Source organism: Mustelus asterias, chromosome 9, assembly GCF_964213995.1.
Source record: "Mustelus asterias chromosome 9, sMusAst1.hap1.1, whole genome shotgun sequence".
NCBI classification, from domain to species: Eukaryota; Metazoa; Chordata; class Chondrichthyes; order Carcharhiniformes; family Triakidae; genus Mustelus; species Mustelus asterias.
Window position 1 is genome coordinate 46,729,428 of NC_135809.1, and position 20,960 is coordinate 46,750,387.

General features: G+C 40.2%; 1 protein-coding gene across 3 annotated transcripts in view; it reads right to left on the reverse strand.

Moving 5' to 3' along the window:
• Positions 1–20,960, reverse strand: part of scube1 (signal peptide, CUB domain, EGF-like 1) — a 279,156-nt gene that overhangs the window by 37,040 nt on the left and 221,156 nt on the right. For all 3 annotated transcript variants that reach the window (XM_078220129.1, XM_078220128.1, XM_078220127.1), the window contains 4 exons: positions 12,839–12,955; positions 11,827–11,949; positions 6,305–6,424; positions 1,048–1,140 (listed from right to left, as the gene is read on the reverse strand). In XM_078220129.1, the coding sequence (XP_078076255.1) occupies positions 1,048–1,140; positions 6,305–6,424; positions 11,827–11,949; positions 12,839–12,955 (453 nt within the window). The remainder of the gene's footprint in view (positions 1–1,047; positions 1,141–6,304; positions 6,425–11,826; positions 11,950–12,838; positions 12,956–20,960) is intronic.

The following is a 20,960-nucleotide window of genomic DNA, read 5'->3' on the forward strand; positions in this document are numbered from 1 at the left end:
AGTAGTGGGGAGGGAATCCATGTGTTCTGTCTCCCTGCTCTGTGTATTAAGATTTCGCCATTAAATCTGAACGTGCAAAATTGGCATTGCTCAGCTTAAATGTTTAAATGATGAGTTTGTATGTAGTAAATCTGCCCCTTAAGTCTATATCATTATAAATTGGTAAGCTCATGGCCAAGAAAATCCGCAGATTCCAGGTGAAACCTCTTCAGAATGGTTTTCACATTGGGCAGGATGCTCATATTTATATATACTTGTGGCTCTGTTCTTGCATTAGAATAAACTTTAATGTCCTCAGTGTGCCTGGGACCACAACGTGCATTGCATGAGCATCGGCAATCTCACTTTCCACCCATGCTTATGGATGTTTAGGTCTTCAGGGACATCAGTGTAACAGATCTCAACATGTAACCTGCAGTGAAAGTAGAAAATCACACCAGGTCAAGTGTAAACGCTACAAATCTACACATTCCTCACAGATGTCAAGTATGGAGCCTATGCATGTACCATGTAAACATAGCAATTTTCAAATTAATTTACTTTAGTGGCATGAATGAACATGCAACCACTCAAGTGATTGGAGTAGCAATGCACATTTGAGAAAACCTCTGTGCATTGACAGGGGGAAGTGGGGGGAGGGAACCTGTGAATCATCATTCAGACAATATGTTTGGGGATTTTGAATATTTAAGAGTTGGTGCCACCATTGTGAACTTGTAGCATTTCTAACACTAAGAGATGTGCATTTTCACTCCACCATCAAAAAGGCTGGAGTTTTATGGAGAGTTTTGCAGCCACCTATGATTCTGTGGTATTCATTTTCCAGTCCAAAAATTAAGTAAACCAATAGAAGTGCATAATAAGTCTCTTCAGTCTCTTGAAGCTGAACATCAAGATTTTCTTAATTGTAGGAATTGAGACATGAAAATTGAAAGACAGAGCTGCCTTTCCTACAAAGTCATATGAGCAATCGATACTGAAAAGTGAAACATTCTCAGTGGTACACTGCATATATTATTTCAGATCAATCCTGTTTGGGAAGATTACCTGCACAGTTGGGTAAAGTTGCATTTCGTTTCTGCGAAGATTTTGTTGGGTGTATTGGAACTCCACAACTAAAAGTATAGCTGTTTTCAGAATCTGAATGAAAAAAAGGTTGTACATTAGAGGAAGGTGGAAATCTCTTCGTTGAAGCAGATGAATAAATAATTTATTAAGTTTAATTCTAAGTTGTCATACGACTGCTATACCACTGCCATCCACATGGAGTGTTCTTTTGCATACTCATTCAAAGAAGGGCTGACATTTTCCCAAATCAGTTTGCTATCAGGTTGTTCATTAAAAGATTTGCTTAACTTTATTCCCTTTCCATTGTTCTTTGCTACAGAAAAGCACCTCAGTTTCACTCCTTGACTTTCCAGAAGGTCCTGTAAGATTGGGAACTCTATTTTTAAAAATTATTTCATGGGATGTAGGCTTTGCCAGTATTGTCCTAAATGCCCTCGAGTAGGTGGTGGTGAACCACCTTCCTGAACCGTTGCAGTCCTTGTGGTGTAGGTGCACCCACAGTGCTGGTAGGGAGGGAGTTATAGGATTTTGACTCGGGGACGGTGATATGGCTCCAAGTCAGGATGGTGCGTGGTTTGGAGGGAAACTTGCAGGTGGTGGTGTTCCCATGCAATAGCTGCCCTTGTCCTTTTAGGTTGCAGAGGTTACAGGCTTAGTAGGTGCTGTTGAAGGAAGAAAAGTGCAAGGAAGGTCTGCTTCCTATAACCAACATAAACCAACAGTAATGACTTACCCACCAATATTTTCATTGTGGTTTTGATAGGTCCTAAAAACAAGAGGCAGTTACACTTGCTGTCACAAGTAAACCTTTTTGACATGGTTAGATAAATGACAACTACCTTATCAGCCAATTTCCATGGAGTATGTGATCATTTAATATAACCCATCTTCATATTTAAGTATTTGTCAATGTAGCTAAGTTGATAATATTAAGAATTTGATTGGTATGAAAGAATGCAACCTTTTTGTAATAAATTTGATAGAAAACAAATGAAAACTGCTTTCAAAAGGTGATAGGTACTTCAACCATAACTTTCTCAAAACAAGTAACTGATGAGCCATTGAGAATTTTAATTAAAAATCCCGCTTCCAAGTCCCCATAGTAACGTGTGTGAATGGGTCACAAATCACTCAACGGAAATGGCTCTACAATCACTTGCAATGATTTTGTGTTCAGGGGTGAAGTGACAGTGTCGATGTGCTCACTGTTGACCTTGAAGAACGCTGCTCACGAATGCCTACCGATTTTTCTGCTGTTTATTTTTCCATATCCAAAATTAATTCAATTCTGGTGTTAGAATGAATTGCATTTATATCAACCTTTTCGTGAGCACAAAATGTCTCAAAGTGCTTTTCAGCCAATGAAATATTATTGAAGTGTAGTCATTGTCGTAGTGCAAAAAACACAACAGTCAATTTGAGAACAGCAAACTCCAACAATCAGTAATGTGATGAAGACAGTAGTAGTGACAATTTACTAGTCCCGCCATTAGTGGGCACTGTCGTGGGCAGGACCAAGTAGCCACAAATCCATGGACCTTTGGCGAGAATTTCTGGTCCTGCCAAAGTTCATGCCCTGTGACTCAGTATGCTGAACAAATCCAGTGAAATCTTTTGAAATCTTATTTGGGGTTGGTGAGGAGGGGGTGTGGGATGGTTATTGTGAAGTTAAAGTGTAACTAATGGAAGTACTGAAATCTTTTGAGTGATTTCTAAAGATTTTTTTTTAGCTGTAATGATGGCAAAAGTTGATAGTTTTGCCATCATTCCTACCACAAAGTTACAAGCACGAGTCATTTTCATTCTGTGAGCTGACTGGTTGCATCAATATCCTCTCACTAGAGATTACTGCAAACTCGTTAATAGATTAACTGGCAGCAGTATCGACTTGCCCAGCTAATTTTCATTTATCATTCAAATTGCTATGAACTGAAATGCATTGTTTGAAAGGGTGGTGGAAACAGATTCGATGGTAACTATCAAAATGGAATAGATGTTTGGATGGATAAATTTGCAGGGCAATGGGAGCGAGAGAGTGGGAAAAATTGGCAACTCTTTCAAAGAACTAGTATAGGCACAAACAATGAGCTGATCTGTACTGTATCATTTTAAACAAAAGGCAGAAGAAAACATTAGATTATTTTTGTATTGTTATTCATTAACTGTTGTAAAAATGCTTTAATCAAAACTGGAGAATGTCACCTACTTGAAAGGAATCTGACTATATTGCAGAATGTTGTTTTTAGAAACCTCCCCATGTTTTGCTCTGATGTTGTTGAAATCTTGACTGTAAGCACAATCATGACCCTTTTAATTATCATGCTAATCCCTACAAGCTTATAATGATCAAGTTTGGCAGCACCTCAATTCCACTTAAAACTTCGATAAAGTGTAGCAACTGAACAAACATTATGGATTTTTATAACGTATATTTTTACAGTGCTGAGTGATACCCTTCTATTGCACTCATGTTGCTTCTTGTTCTGACTTGACTGGTAACATAAATAAGATACTACAAGTTCACTACCAGTGGAGCTGTTATTTGATTTCTGAATTTAAGGCTGATTCAACTCAATGGCCAGAATTTGCCTCACTTCAAATAATCCAAAATGATGGGAAGGACCTGAATTTGGAAGTCCCACTTCCATTTCCAACAGCTTCCATTTTACTGATCGGGAAAAGGGTACAAGACATGACTCACAAGGAAAAACCTGAACTCAATAGAGCCTATTGAACTTTGTGCTCAAACCCCATTTCACTGTAGCAAGTGCCTTAACCCACAATGTGGAAGTCACAAATTTTTAAGAGTATTATGTCATTATTCATGCTTGGCTATTTTCAACCTATCATTATCTCAGTAGGGGATTGCAGAGAGCCAAGATGGGCCTTTTAAACAGCCCCACTCAGCACTCAGCAGCCCCTGTGGCCTCCAATTTGCATTTGGAGGTGGATAGGCTTGACCCTACTTCCACTCCTGCTCCTCCCACCCTGAGTTAAGATCCTGCCATTTGGGGCCTTTCTGCCAGGGCATGCATTTTGACCCAGGAGATTTCCCACGACCACAACACAACTTTGGAGCAAAACTCTGGGCCTACTTCCATGTCCCAACCCTGCTCATGTCAGCAGTGTGTTTTATGGTGAGGTTTTATGGGAGGCAATCAAATAACACACCATGTTCGCCATCCAATTAGAAATGGCAAGTGGGCACCAGGGCCAATCAGAATGGTCAATGACAAGGGATGGCAATAGGTTCAATGAGAATGGTGTGTCCTGCTCAGGTATATAAGAAGCAAACAGCAGCACTGGATGGAGGGTCAGTACCAATGCTGGAGTTGCCAGCCAAGTCCTGAAGCCCAGCACAAGCTGTTCCCTCCATCTACAAGGGAAACACTTCCAAATGAAACATTTCCCAGTGGAAGTACTACAGAGTAAGATTTGGATCCTTGAAAATAACCTCAGCATATTTCTGCCCTGTTGCTCTGCCCTTCTGCACTGCACTTGCCTCCTGTGAGGAGATGAGCTGCAGATACAGTCGGGATCCCATAGAACATTTGGAGCTTCAAAATAAGGTAAAATTGAGCTATTAAATATTTTCTGTGGTTACTCGCAAATGACTGCTGGCAGGGATGGTTTCCATAGCTAACTCCCAGGAGAAAACAGGTGAAGAGGCAGGGAAATGTCAAGGAGCCAATGCCTGATAGATTTCTTCAAAACATATCCCCCCCTCCCACTTCCCCCCCGGTTCTTCAAAGCTGCCTAGGCTGGAAAGATTCACCAATGTTTATGTACAGCGTTGTGGCATACACATGAGCGATTAGAGATGGGCAACAAAAATAATACTGGTTGAGCTAGAAGTCTGGATCCAGTGAACTTTCTAAAAAGCTTATTCCATAATCAAATAGCAATTTCTCTGTCCATGTGGATATTATTTCACCAATGTACACTGCCACCTTATCAGCAAAACTGTTTTGGTTTCATGGTACATTTTTAAAATTTCTCTTAAATTCTGCCCAGAGATGGTTAAACATTCAATAAAATCAAAAAATCTTGACAAGGCAAGGCCATTTTTAAACAAGAAGTTAATGGCTGGATGGAAACTACAGAGCAGGTTTGTGAATTGGGAGCTTTGTAGTTGAGGAAGTATTGTTATTAACACTCCAGTAAAGTGAACCTGCCACTGCCTCAAGCACATGTCCTTTTTAAATCCCACTTGATGCTCGTGTCAGTAGCTTACACAAATGTCACAGTAGGAAGTAATGAGGATGGAGACTCATCTACTGGAGTAGAGGGATTAAAGCTTGGAACAGCTAACTATCAATGGAGAATAATTGCAGGCAGTCAGGTTTGGGCTGGAAGGGATTAGTAGACAGCAGAAAAGTTGGAATGGGAAAAGTATTTTGATGGGGGTGTGGGTGGGTGGAAGAGAGGGGGAAAGAGTTGAGTTTTTATGCATCAGCAGAACAGGAGTGGGGTTAAAATTCTGTTCACCAGGGAGGGATGCGAGTTGAGATTCCATTTAGACGTCAGAGCCAAAAACCTTGCTGCTTGGGTGGGTTGAGGGGAGCCGAAATGTTTTCTTGGGGGGGCGGGGGGGCGGGGGGGCGGGGGGGGGGGGGGGGGGAGGGGCGGTGTGCTGAGGAATAAAGACAAGTTCAGTGAGGGTTAAAGGATTGCGAGTCAACTAGTCTCTCCACTGTGAAGGAAAAGAGGGTTCATAGCAAGAACCTGCCTAGTGTAGGGGCTGTGGAGCTAAAAAAAAAGGGAACTTGCTTTGCTGAAGGAATGATCTTGCTCTGTGGAGGGCATTGAAGCTTTGATCAGTTGGGTGGGGATTAGTTGTGATTAGTTAGTTTGTTTGGAGTTGATGTGCTTTGTCCAACCACACTGTGATGAATTTGTCACACAACATTCTGCTTTCTGCATTGCTTAAAGGTGCTGCATCATTTAAGTGTTGAGACTAATATATAGGCAGAACCAGGATAAAATGTCAACCCATTGTGGTTTCTACTGAATGCGTTGTATTTATTATTTCATCCTCTAAAGCAGCCAGTAGTCAAATATCTTACATATATCTAATTTGGGTTGTACAGTTACATATTAAATAATGTTGAAAACTTGCCTTTTTGTCAACAGAATTACTGTGAATTTCCATACTCCATCAAAACATTTTGAACATTTTCCATGCACCCTTCCCTGCTATGGTATTTGCACAATCATGGAAAAAGCGAATACTAACCTGCTACAAAGAGTGCCTTTGATGGACAGGACAGAGAGCAGCTTTCTACTCCTCCACTCTTACTACAGATCAGCTGGACCTTGCGTGCAATCTTTGCATTTCGGAGACATTTCACCACCTCTGAGGGAGAGTGAGTCATTGATTACATTCAAAGAATTACAAGGTAGAGTTACCCTCGCAAATTGAGTGTCTTATTGCAGTTAGAAATGTTCAGAAACAATGCATATCACATTACCCGAGTGGTCACTAGGTCTGCATCTGAAGGGATTGAATACATCAGTAAAAGATACAAGTACCTACTCCAGATATAAAGATAATGCTATTTAAACATCTCTTGGTTAAGCTGTGATACACCATCTTGTATTTATACAGCGCCCATTTTAAAATGTCCCAGAGTGTTTGACGGAAGCAGACAAAATTTGACACTGATTCACAAAAGGAGATATTGCAGCACATGACCAAAAGCTTAGTCAAAGAGGTTGTAAGGAACATTCTAAAGGAGGAGAAAGAGGCACAGAGGTGGAGAGAGACTTTCAAAGGGAATTCCAAAGTTTAGGGCCTAGGCAGTTGAAGGCATAGGTGGCAATGGAGATGTCAGAGGGTTAAGGGCTGGAGGAGAATCTGATAACAAGGGGTCTGTCCGTGGAGGAATATGCAAATAAAGAAAAGAAATTTAAAATGGAGGCATTGATGGTCCAAGAACCAGTGTGGGTCTGCAAGCACAGGAATGATGGATAAACCGTGAGTTAGTGCAAGTTACGATACAGGCAGCACTATGAGCCGAAAGAGGGTGGAAAATGGAAGGCTTTGCAACAAACATATCTGGAGGCACCAAAAGCACGGATGAGGGTTTCTGCAGCAGACATGGTGAGGCAGGGGTGGAAATAGGCAGTAGTATGGAGGTAGAAAAAAGCGGTCTTGGTACTGGAGAGCAGATGGGCTCAGAAGCTCAGCTCAGGGACAATTCTGATGCTGAGGTTGTGAACAATGTGGCTGAACTCCAGCAGAGGCCAAGGAGGAGGCTGGAGTAAGTGGCTGGGTAACAAAGTCTGTGCTGGAAACTGAAAACAATGGCTTCAGTCTTTCCCAAATTTAATTGGAACAAATTTCTGTTCATCCTATTCTGATGTCAGACAAGCAACATGCCAAACCAGATCCAATGAAACGGCTGAGAGAGAAGGTGGTGAGATACACTTGGATGTTGTCAGCACATGCAAAATCTGACATTAGTTTTTGGAGGATTTGCCAAGAAACAATGCATAAATGAGAAGTAGAAGAGAGCCAAGGATAGAACCAGGGAACAGTCCAGAGGCAGGAAGAGAAGCCTTTTAAGCAGGTCCTAAGGCAAACTGAGTCAAATTCCATAAAAATAATACTGATACATGTGCTGAAGAAGTATCGACAACCTACCTGAATTTGTAGCAATTCTGTTGCTTCTAAATGAAGAAAGTTGCTGGTTTTATAATGAAGAGATATGGAATGGAATGCATGACAATTATTTGGTTGAAGGGAGACTTTTGCAAAATTGCGAACAATGGATTTCAACCTGGTTTCATATTTTTCGGATTTAACAATCTAACTGTAACATAGCTAATTGAATTCTGCTTTACAGCTAGTGAGATAATCTTTAAAAATGCAAGAGGAGATTTGAAAACTGTGCAGACTAATAATGCTGTGTATGCACTGTTTTGCATCTTTCTTCCTGTTTTTCCATCATTCTCCTTCAATTTTTCCACAATGCATATTTAGTTAAAAATACAGGTTGCTTGCTACATGATGTATGTCATCTTAGAATGTTGGCATTGATTGTGATGCTAAAGACCTTTCTGTGCAGTTGCAGGAAATAAGGGATCTGACATTTGGCATGCAAGTCAGCAAAAAGTGTCTGATTAATCAGTGAAAAAGAACAGTGAAATTAACTAGGCAGTGCACTTCCCAAACAAAATATACTTTCATGAAGGATGTAAAAAAAACAAAATGAAACCAGAACAATTAGAGTTCTTGTTTAAATGAGAAGAAAACTACATAATTCAATTAGTTAAATTACAAATATTTTAATCTGAGAAGTGAGTTTGTGCCTACAAAAAGTAACAACAACCTATACTAGCATAACACCTTTAACATAGTAAAATGTTCCAAGACAGTTCACAGGAAGGTTTTAAAACACAAAAAAATGACACTGAGGAGATATTAGGGCAAGTGAACCAAAGCTTGGTCACATAAGTCAGTTTTAAGGAGTGTCTTGGGTAGTGAGAGAGGTGGAAAGGCACAGGGAGGGAATTCCACAGCCTTGCGGGCTGAGGGTATGGCCACCAAAAATACATCAAATCAAATGAGGAATGCTCAAGAGGCCAGAATGTAGAGACCTCAGAGGGTCGGAGGAATGGAGGAGATTACAGTGGCCGGAAGGGCCGAGGACATGGAGGGATTTGTAAGCAAGGATGAGAATTTTAAAATCGAGGAGTTGCCTAACCAGGAGTCAATGTAGATTGCTAAACACATGAATGATGGGTGAATGAGACTTGCTGCACGTTAGGGTAGTGCAGCAGAGTTTTGGATAACCTCTAGCTTATAAAGGATAGAACATAGCTGGTCAGGAGTGCATTGGAATAGTCACGTCTAGCAGTAACAAAGGCATGGACAAGGCAGAGTAGGGCTATACTACGGAAATAGAAATATGTGATCATAGTGAGGATGAAGATGTGTCATCGGAAGCTCATATCAAAATCAATAAGACACCAAAGTTGCAAACAGTTTGATTCAGCTTTAGGTAGTTGCCAGGAAACAAGATGGAGTTAGTGAAGAGGGAACATAATTTATGGTAGGGACCAAAGACAATGTCTGGAATTTTCCCGTCCTGCCCGCCACAGGAATTGTAGCGGGCGGAGGGCGGACCATGCAAAGGTCTATTGACCTCGGGTGGGATTTTCCGTATTTGGAGTGAGTGCATCCGTAAAATCCCAATATTTAATTGGAGGAAATTTCTACTTATTCAGTATTGGATGTTAGAAATTCCTGATTCCTTGGTGTTTTGTATATGTCTATTTCACTTCATTTCCTCTTTGGTAAAAACACATCGTGTATTTGTGTAGCTCAAGGTGAGAGATATTGGTGCCAAGTAACACTTCTTATTTGGAGTATTTAGGCCAGTAAAATTCTCTCTACTCTGCTCAAACGAGTCTCCATCCTAGCACTGGCACAACTCCTCACTATACCAATGTGTGATTTTGCATTTCCCAATCGGCAATCTGCCAATTCATACTAAACTAGGAGTACAATTATGCGGGGACAGACATTATAAGAGGAAACGGCCAGAAAAAATGAAAAAAAGAACGTATTGCAATAATAAAGAAACTTTTGATCAGCATCTGAAAAAGATAGATAGATAAACCATTCAGGTGGAATCCTTTTCCTGTTAATACTGATGACAAAAAGGAGGGAAGAAAAACAAGAACACATGAATGATAATTAAATCAGCAAGTGTGAGGTAATAGGCTAAATAGACTGGAAATAGATTTTGAAATGCAGAAGACATGTGAAGCCATATGAAAAGGAATTGGAAAGGACAAGAGGGTGCAGTTAACTTAAATGGAGAATCAAGCAGAAAAGGTTGTTTGAAGGGGTAAGTTGGATGTGCTTTTTTTTGGCACAGTTGCTCTTCTGTTGAACCGCCCAAAAGTGGCACTCAAGTGACCACAACAATATGCTTTTCACTCCTATTTTTCCAACTCCTTACGTAGGCCAAATCAAAGAGGCAGTTGTTCTCGTGACTCTGTCCTTAGTACTCAAGATGGCTCAAGGTAGTTTTGTGTTCTCTGAGCGACAAGAGCACTGTGCTGCTGCTGCCAGGAACAGACAATCAATTAAAGAATTAACTAATATTTACAACTAGAAGGTTGAAAAGTATCTATGTTCAAGATACATAAGATTATACTCTTCGAGATCATTTATATTGTGTTTCCTTGAGAAATGTGTTTCTAAAAGGGGACTCGGTTTAGCTCAATCGGCTGGACAGCTAGTTCATGCAGAGCAACGCCAACAGCGCAGGTTCAATTCCCATTGTGACTGAGATTATTCTCAACCTTGCCCCTTGCCTGAGGTGTGGCGATCCTCAGGTTAAATCATGCTCCTATTTCACCACCAGTCAAGGGGAGAGACTATGGTGACTGCACGTTATTGAAAACACAATATAGCAACTTCTTCTGAGCTGTACATCTGCACAATTCACTCCCACTTGTAGGGGCGGCATGTTAGCACAGTGGTTAGCACTGCGGCCTCACAGCACCAGGGACCCAGATTTGATTCCGGTCTCGGATCACTGTCTGTGTGGAGTTCGCACATTCTTCCCGTGTCTGCGTGGGTTTACTCTGGGTTCTCCGGTTTCCTCCCACCGTCCAAAGATGTGCAGGTTAGGTTGATTGGCCATGCTAAATTCTCCCTTTCGTGTCAGGGGCATTAGAGGATAAATACATAGGGTTATGGGGATAGGGCCTGGGTGGGATTGTTGTCGGTGTAGGCTCGAAGGCTGAATGGCCTCCTTCTGCACTGTAGGGATTCTATTCTATTAAATTCTAGATTTTTCTAGATTCACACTTATAATTGCTATCGAGTAAACAGTCCAATGAGGGTGGACACGCAGGCATCAGATGAGATCAGGTTCCCCATAGCCAAATAATCTATCACTTCTCATCACTTAGGAACAGCTATTTCAAGGCAGAAGCATGGAAGAGCGAATGGAACTACACCTCTGCCTGAGTAAATGCCTACAAGAGAAGAGGGGTGAGATGATGTAGGTTGGGATTTTGAACATTGCAGATGGAGGATGCAGTTTCATGCTGACCATTTCCTGATCTTGTTTGTGTCATTAAGAGTAGGTGCTGAGCACTGCTTAGGTGTTCCCCAATGAGAAAATAACTTTAGAAGTTTTATCACTCGACAGCTTTCACGCATTTCACAGTCCTGGGGCATCATGATTAAGCTTTTATTCCTGTACAAATCTTTAAACCAAATAAACTTGACAAATGAAAATTCCTTTTCAACTGAAAGGGAAAATGTAGAGCACTGTAAAGTTTAAAGATCTGAAATTAATGGAAATTTAGTTTAAAATAAGGAACATTCTTTTTGTATTTACAAAGTAATTCCAAAAATCAGCATTTTATTTAGTCCAAATGTTTTACCTGCTCCACTGGAGCCTAGCCATGAACAGAAATTAATACTGCTTCAGCTGTTTCGTGTCTATATTTCACTTGAACAATTCCTGTTTAAAGAAAACATGATTGTGGTACTCAGAGTTCAAATAATGGAGCTGTCCTAACATTCATTTGGGATGAATCTTCAAACTAAATCGGTGAATTGATTTAGGAAATGTATGCTGCTGGTACAAAATTGCATGAAACATTCTAGTGACACCTTTAACTAAAAAGGCCTTAGGGGACACTACAATGGCATATTATTTCTTTTTAATGTGGAGTCTGATCAAACTAACTTTATCTTACCTTGTGGCTTTCTAAAATCCTACTTACCAGCACAATCCTTTTTATTCCAATGCAATTTCTTCCCGGGAGGACACACACACTCATAACTTCCCATTGTGTTAATACAACTATAGTCACAGCTTCCATTATTAATACTGCACTCATCGATATCTGAAAAGATACATTTCAGTGACTAAAATTAAAGTCTGTGGTGAGAAAGAAGCAGTCCTATTTTTCTACTCACTTATTCAAGGCTTGATGTATTCTTTATGAAAACAAATTTATTCCTTAAACACAATTCATGTCACGATCAAATACCATTATAGTAAATAAATGACTGGGTTGAAGAATTAAATACATTATATACTTAGGTACATGATGATTCCATAATACCAAGTAACAAGCCACACATTAACTATGCTTTCAGTAGAAATTGAACCAACAGAATATAATTTTAGTGCAACATACTAAAATGAAAGATGTGAATAGAGAAACGAAACATGCTTTAACATGTCCTCAATAATTTGCATCTTACTCAAAATGTAGCCAGCTATACCTTAATCATGCTAAGTTCTGCATGGCCCTTTCTTTGCTTCATTCCCCGAATCTGGCCATATCCCCATCAGTATTTGACCCTCTGCACCCCTCCACTTTATCTCACACAATCCTTACTCCTCAGACTTCTATTTCACCTGGCACTGTGCTATTCTGGAATATCCTTTAAGCCTGCAGCTACCACTGCCTTCTTAAGAGCACTAACCCAAATTTCACCAACCTGCTCTTCACTAGTGTTGTTTACTGGCAAGACCAGCTCTGATCACTTCCTCGCATCTGTTAAAACCCTATCCCTTTGCAACTCAGATCCATTTGCAGTCACACTCTCTCGCAATTTGTTTATGATGGCATTTTTAAACTCTGTACGGACTAGTTTCTGGTCTTCCATTTACCACAATATTTCAAATTTTACTTCAATATTAACTAACATTGGATAGTACCTAATACTAATCATTGCAGTTTCAGTCCATGTGAATTATAATGCCACCCATCGTATTGAACAAACCTCCACAATGTGTCAGTCCATATAAAGTATAACCTTTATGACACAAGCATTCAAAGCTTCCTGGGTAGTTGATGCATATGTGGTCACACGTCCTTTCAAAGGAACACTCATCGATGTCTAAAATTGGAGGAAAAAAATGATACCATTAAAAAAGCCCCATTTGTTACACTGGTATAACTAATAAAGATATTATGGAATCTGTTATATTTCCTCTATTCTAAGTGGTATATAATGAACAGAAGAAAATTACTGATATTTGGGACAACAATTTCAATTTTTTACATAAAGCTGGTTACCAAATAAACAGAACTTCAGTGAGGACAGCCAAGACAGAAAGGCACCAAAGGTCAGAATGAGAAACATAACACTGGCATCATCAGTTCACCAACATCCACTGAGGGTATGATTAAACTTTTATTTTTCAAACACCATACATACAAAAAGTTCCAAGACCAATGGGGAAAAGCCTCATTGAACCTCATTATTTTCACATTTAACAGCATCAACATCTGCAGCTACTCATGATGGAGCAAATTAGCACAACAAAGAAAATGACCTAGGCCTGCCCAGCACCATTTTCACCAGGGGTGGAGGGTGCGTGAAGGAGGTTGGGACAAACTTTGCACATCTGCAGTTCACAACGGCAATGGCACCATTTAAAAGTGCAGCCATCTTCAGTTAGAAGCAAGTGTTGTTATCAAAGTTTCTGAAACATGACTTGTGGGATTAACAAATTTGAGGAAAGGGTTTAAACCTGCCGGAATTCTTTGGAGTCAGGTACCCTTTAGAATTGTTAAGAGTAGACATGAATATGCATAAAGAGTGGAAAAGGTCCATGGAACTGTCAAGATATTTAAATTCCCTGCTCTTTAAATTTTGAAAGAAAGCAGCCTGCGGTTGGGAAAAAAAAAAGAGTGCTTCCAATTTCAATAAGTGTTTGTTAACATAAATCTGTCATTATAATATTCATGCTGCTTGTCTGCTTTCACAAGCAATCATTACAATAATGGGAGGCATGTATGTTCACAGTTTGATTGAGAGCTCCAAGAGGTTATAAAGAGTTAGCTGCTTTTAAGAATGTAAGAAAAACAAGCAGGATTACGCTATTCAGCACTTAAACCTGCTCCACCATTCAATGAGATCCTGGCCAATCCTCTACTTCAACAAGAGCTTCCTGCAATATCCCCGTATCCCTTGATGCTTTTAGTTTGTAGAACACTATCTCAGTCTTGAACATACTCAATAACTGAGTCTTTGAGGCAATGAATTTTTTTATACAAGAGATTAAAATGTATTCAATGTGCTTTTATCAATGAGAGTTTCAAAAAAAAATATTGAAGTCTGTAATAGATGCATTGAACATAACGTTATTTCACTTCAGTATGGCTCCTGAAGCCTGCTCATTATAATATTGGTTGAGTTGGAATGGAGGATGTAAAGGCAACAGCTGGAGTGTAGGAAGGCATAGGCTGGCATGAGTTTACAATAAATTGGCAAAAGAGCTATGGTGATGCGTGGAGGTCATGAGTTGGCACTAAGTTGGCATGGAAATATAAAAGGCTATGCGGATGAGCAGAGATCATGAGTTGCCATAGAGGCTATAATGGGCTATGGGGTGGTTGAGGGGGCAATATGAGGGGCAATGGGGTGGTTAGAGGGGGAATAGGTTGGCATGGCAAGTATGGGGAAAAGGAGTGAGGGTGGGAGGCATGAATTGGCATGGAGAATGTTTGGGGATGAGGAGTGAGGGCTGAAGGTTTATTTGTGTTTTGCTGCTTTTAGTACAACTAGGTCATAGTTTCAGCTCGCCAAGGTAGGCTTTTTGACCAGCCCATGTCTGCCACCCCCCCCAAAAATCCACATTTTTGTGGAAATTTCTCCTGAGTCTGGTTTGGGCAGCTGGAAATTTTCCCAACTCTGCATACCTGACCTGGGAGCAAAAGTTAAGCCCCGAGTATCTGGAACCCTGCTGGCAGTTGACTGAAAATACAAGACAAGACAGCGAGAAAAATGATATCCACAGCTGCCAACTGTAGGCATTGTTCCAATTGGTTCCAATTGGATGGAGTTCCTTCCTGTGAAACATACCATACTTTACAATTGCCAAAATCACTTTCTGACCAATACAAAATGGGGGAAAATGTGCAGTGGGTTAATTAGCATTTGAAAGGAATGTTGATATTTTAAGTGCAAACCTTCATTTTCATGAAAGGTTCCATAGAAAACATCAACTTTTTTCTTTCTAGTTCTGATTTGTGCATCTTCCAGAACTAGTCTTCATTTCAGGTTTGTAACTGTGAGGGACTGAGACATTACCCTTATCCTTTCTTTATAAAATATTTAGAGATATGTTCATTGCTAGCTCTAAAAATTTCAAACTGGACAATAACCAAAAAAGGTTGAAGCCATGTCCAACTGTTACCCTGAACAAAAGGAGTCCCCTGGCAGTATAGAGAAAACTCATTCTCCCTGAAGAGTCACTGACGACCCACTTTGGGCTGCACAAAACAAATTCAAAAGACAGCTACACAAAGACCTTCCACATTTCATAACCCCTGTTGGCCAACAGGAGTCTGCTCATCTGCTAAAACCAAGAGCCCCGCATCCTTCCTTTTCAATTCTTAATGGTTGAGACATTGGACAATCATGGGACCCAGATGAGGGATATTTGTTAAATGCAACATTGAGAGGTGAGAGTCATGTGACACAGGAATCCGGCTTGTGGAACCAGTAATATTGCCTTGCTGAACAGTCTGCTTTTTAATCATCTGACTAGCAGCCTCAGAGAGAAGGAAAATGGCCCAGGTTGGACATCTGGCCCCATTTACATTGCATCAGCTATAAATTCTGTACCATCACCTTCAGGACTGAGTCAACTCTGCGTATCTCATTGTGTTAAGTCAACTCACCCGGAAAAGGAATTATATAGCATCGGTTTTCAACCTGCTGACCTCTATGAAGGAATACCTCATTGGACTTTGATTCTGGACTTTGCAACACACATGAACCAATATTTATTTTCTCTGTGGTCTAGGTACTGTAAATCTATAGGGTGGAGGAATAGTAAATATTTGAATCATTTTGTTGTGTTGCGATTGAGATCTTTCCAACTTTCCTGTCTAGTGTGGTAGAGATCATTTTTCTTGTTCAATAAATGTTTTATTTTGTGTTGAAAGTTCACCAGCAGACTCCTGTGAATGTGGTCAGTAACTTACCCCCACGATTTCTAAAATAAAAATTAAAGTTAGGATCTATCAAGCCAGGTTTCACTCTGGAATCTGATTTGCCTAGTAGTAACAACAGCTGGGACCATGCACACATATAGAAAACATGAATGGATTTTGCAGCTCCCTGTTCTGTTCTCAATATTCAGGGGCTAGTCTTCTCAGTTCGAAATGAAAGTCTATAGTTATCCTGCAACTTCCCGAGATTAATGTGATGTCGTTCATGTGCTCCAAAATGGTCATTTATAATGGCTCTGCATTTATCATTTTCCCCTAAACGTCGCACGGATTTCCCCATCCTCAGCCATCATCATTTTATCCTGAAATGAGCTTCCAACCTTACATCTGTGTCATCACTAAGACCACAAATTTTCACATTTGTAACATTACCAGGTTTTGACCCAGCTTATCTGCTGATGTCCTAATCCACAGCTTTATTACCTCTAGATTTGACTATTCCAATGCACACCTGGCTGGTCTCCCACATTCTAAACTCCACACACTTCAGATGATCCAAAACTCTGTTGTCCCTGTCCTAACTTGCAACAAGTCTCATTCATTCATCATCCTTGTGCTCCCTGACTTACACTGGCATCTGATTAAGCAACACCTCAATTTTAAAATTTTAATAATTGTCACTGAGTCAAAATCCTGGAACTCCCTTCCTAACTGCACAATAGGGATGTAGTTGCATTGGAGGTGGTTCAGAGGATGTTCACTAGATTGACTCCAGAGATGAAGGGTTTGACGAAGAGAGACTGGATGGTTTGGGTCTATACTCCCTGGAGTTTAGAAGAATGAGGGGAGATGTAATTGAGGTGTAAGTTAAGAGGGATTAATAAAGTAAATGTGGAGAGGATGTTGCCTCTTGTAGGGCAATCTAAAACAAGAGGTCATAGTTTTAGGATAAGGGGTGGCAGATTTGAAACAGAGATGAGGAGAAATTACTTGTCTCAAAGGGTCGTGAGTCTGTGGAATTCACTATTCCAGATTGTGGTGGATGCCGGGACTTAGTAAAGGTTTGAAGGTGAATGGGCAGGTAAGTGGAGTTGAGGCCTAAACGAGATCAGCCATGATTGTATTAAATGGCGGAGCAGGCTCGAGGGGCTGAATTGTCTACCCCTGCTCCTAGTTTTTACGATTCTTATGAATAGATGAAGCTTCATCAGATGGACTGCAATGGTTCAAGAAGGAAGTTCACCACCTCATTTTCCGGGATGATTGTGGATGGGCCATCAGGACCTGATCGCCTGCATCCTAGGGTCTTAAAATATGTGGCTGCAGAAATAATGGATGCATTACAATCTTCCAAATTTTCTTAGATTCTAGAAAGGTCCCAGTGATTGGAAAACCACAAGTTTAACACCACTATTCAAGAAAGGACCAAGAAGCTATAGGTCAATTAGCCTAACATCTGTGAATGGGAAAATGCTTAAATCCCACTATTAAGGAGGCAATAGTAGGACATTTAGAAAATCGTAATACAATTAGGCAGGATTAACTTGGTTTTGAGAAATGGAAATCATGTTTGACTAATTTATTAGAGATCTTTGAGGAAGTAACAAGCAGGGTGGGTAATGGGGAACAAGTAGATGTGGTGTATTTGGATTTCAAAAAGGCATTTGATAAGGTGCCACATCAAAGGTTACTACACAAAATAATTGCTCACGATGTTGGGAGTAATATATTAGCATGGATATAGGATTGGTTAGTTAATAGAGAGCAGAGAGTTGGGATAAATGGATTATTTTCAGGTTGGCAAACTGTAACTAGTGCTACAAGGATCAGAGCTGGGACCTCAAATATTTACAATCTATATCAATGACTTAGATGAAGGGACCAAGTGCATGGTAGCTAAACATGCTGATGACTAAAGATAGGTCGGAAAGGAAGTTGTGAAGAGGACATAAAGATTCTGCAAAGGGACATAGATTAGGTTAACTGAGTGGATAAAAATTCGGCACTTGGAATGTAATGTGAGCTTGTCCACTCTGGCAGAAGGAATAGAAAAGCAAAATGTTATCTAAATAGAGAGAGACTGCAGAAATCTGTGGCACAGGGGGGGATATAGGTGTTCTGGTACATGAATCACAAAAGGTTAGTGTTCAGATACAGCAAGTGATTGAGAAAGCAAGTGGAATATTGGCCTGTATTGCAAAGGGAATGGAATATTAATGTAGGGATGTGTTGCTACAACTGTTCAGGGCAATGACGAAACCACATCTGGGTACAGAAGGATTTACTTGTATTGGAAGCAGTTCAGAGAAGGCTCACTCGGCTCATTCCTGGGATGAAGGGGTTGTGTTATGGTTGACCAGGTTAGGTCTATACACACTGGACTTTAGAAGAATGAGAGGTGATCTTATTGAAACAGATTCTGAGGGGACTTGATAGGGTGGATGCTGGGAGGATATTGCCCCTTGTGGGGGACTTTAGAACTAGGAGGCACAGTTAAAAAATAAGGGGTCTCCCAATTAAGATAGAGACAAGAAGGAATGTTTTCTCTCACTGGGTCATCAGACTTTGGAATTCTCTTCCCCAGAGACTAGTAGAAGCTGAGTTGTTGAATTTATCCAAGGCTGAGTTAGACAAATTTTTGATTGACAAGCAAACCAAAGGTTATGGGGGACAGGTGGGAAAGAGAAGTTCAGGCCACAATCACATCAGCCCCATACAAATAGAAAGGCAAATTATTACCTAAATGGAAAGTAGATTCAAAATACATCCAGGCAGAGGAATCTGGGTGTCTCTGTTCATGAATCACAAAGTCAGTATGCAGGTGCAGCATGTAATAAAAAAGGCAAATGGGATATTAGCATTTATTGCAAAAGGACTGGAGTATAAAAGTAGAGAAGTGTTGTTGCAATTGTATAGGACTATTGTGTCCAGTTTTGGTCTCCTTATTTGAGGAAGGATGTGGTGGCATTGGAGGCAGTTCAGAGGAGGTTCACCAAATTGATTCTGGGGATGAGGGGGTTGATGTATGAGGAGAGAGTGAACAGTTTGGGCTTGTACTCACTGGAGTTTAGAAGGATGAGGGGATCTGATCGAGGTATCTAAAATTTTAAAAGGGATTGATAAAGTAAATGTAGACCAAATATTTCCTCTTATGGGACAATCTAGAGCAAGAGGTCACAGATATAGGTTGCAAGGCAGTAGATTTAAAACTGAGATGAGGAACTACTTCTTGCAGCCCCATAGCATGGTGGAATCTGAATCATTGAATGGTTTCAAGAGGGAGATAGACATGTTTCAACTAAAAAAAAGGAAAGGAGGGTATAGGGAACAGGTGGGAAGGTGGATTTGAGACAAGGGAGAGATCAGCCATGATCTGATTGAATGGCGGAGCAGACTACTTCTGTTCCTAATTCCTATGTTCCTATGATCTTATTGAATGGCAGTGGATCAGGCTTGAGGGGTCAAATGACTTACTCCTGCTTCTATTTCTTATGAAATGCTGATCTTCCAGTGATACTCATATCCAATTTAAGGTAGGAAAAAACAGGGTTCAAGTTCTCTGTACATTTTTAACAAATTTACAACATTGGAGCAGAACCAGCTCCAACCAAAGCTGGGTTGAAAACAACTAATCAACTTATTTGCAAAAGCAATTTTTCAATAACAGGTAACAATGTCATGGATTGCCCTTTTACAACTTGGTTCTGGTTAGAATCTGGGTCGGTCTGGTGAGATGTAAGAGTAGTTTTAGCTAATTAACGTTAACTGCATTAACCAGTGGAAACAGCCAGTTAGAAATGCAGTCAGCTCCTCCCTGACTACCTATCTGACAATTAAAGTCCACTCTCCTCTTTCACTCGCAGATTGTAAGTGAAATTGGTGAATGTAAAAAGCTGGGCCAATTTGAAGTTTGTGTTGTTTGTTCACAAAGTGTGCAGATTTTAGCACCAATTGGCATTGAATTGCCAAACTCATTTAAATCTGGAATATAAATGGAAACAGAAATCACACTGGTACAGTATAATTAAATTGAAGCACATTGATTGGGGCAGATTAGGAGGAGCTTTACTTTGCATCTGGTTTTGTTATAGATGACCTGGGAGTACTTTGTCCACACTGAGTGCCCAACATCAAAAGGTTTTCTGTTTCCCAGCACTGCTGTCCCTCACTTTAACTAGCACAAATGTAGAGGAAACACTTTAAAGACATTTAAGAGGAATTACAACATTTTCTCATGTAATCTAAAGCAATATAAAGAGCATGTACATGCCGATTCAAATTCTCAATGAATAGTAACTTACACCTTAAGATATTTCAGTCTATAAAACCAACTACTTAGCACTTTCTGGTCAATTCCCCCTGCAGCAACCAATAAATCAACTCTGTACTGCTTTGCTCAAAGTATCCATCAATTTGCAAAGCTAGAAGAACAGAATAAAATATTAATGACAAACTGTCTGGAGTTAATTACAGAGCAAACTCCCTCTGTGTGAGTGGTGGGTGTTGATGCCCATGAGTAACAGCCTGCTGATACTGCACTGCTTTGTCTGGCAGCAGCTGCTCCCAATAAAGTTGCCCAAGGGGGAAGACGCTAATATTAAAGGCAAAACCCTGCTCCCAGTTCCTGGAGATTCTCTTTGCACGATCTAAACCAATTACATTTATTGAACTGCACATCATGGGATTAAAAAGAGGGGCCATTGGAGGAAAGACAACCATATAATACTTGTTTATCCATATTGGATAAACAAGTTTTATTATTCAGACAGTAGCTGTTTTTTGTTTAAAGGAGTTACCATTTAATAGAAAGTGTTGAAAAATCTGCAATTGAAAGGAAGGTGATATGTTGAAAAGTAACAGATAATATGATGCTGCCCAGTGAATTTACAGTGTTTACATTTAAGTGCCAGTGCCATGTATATAACTCCATACCTACACTC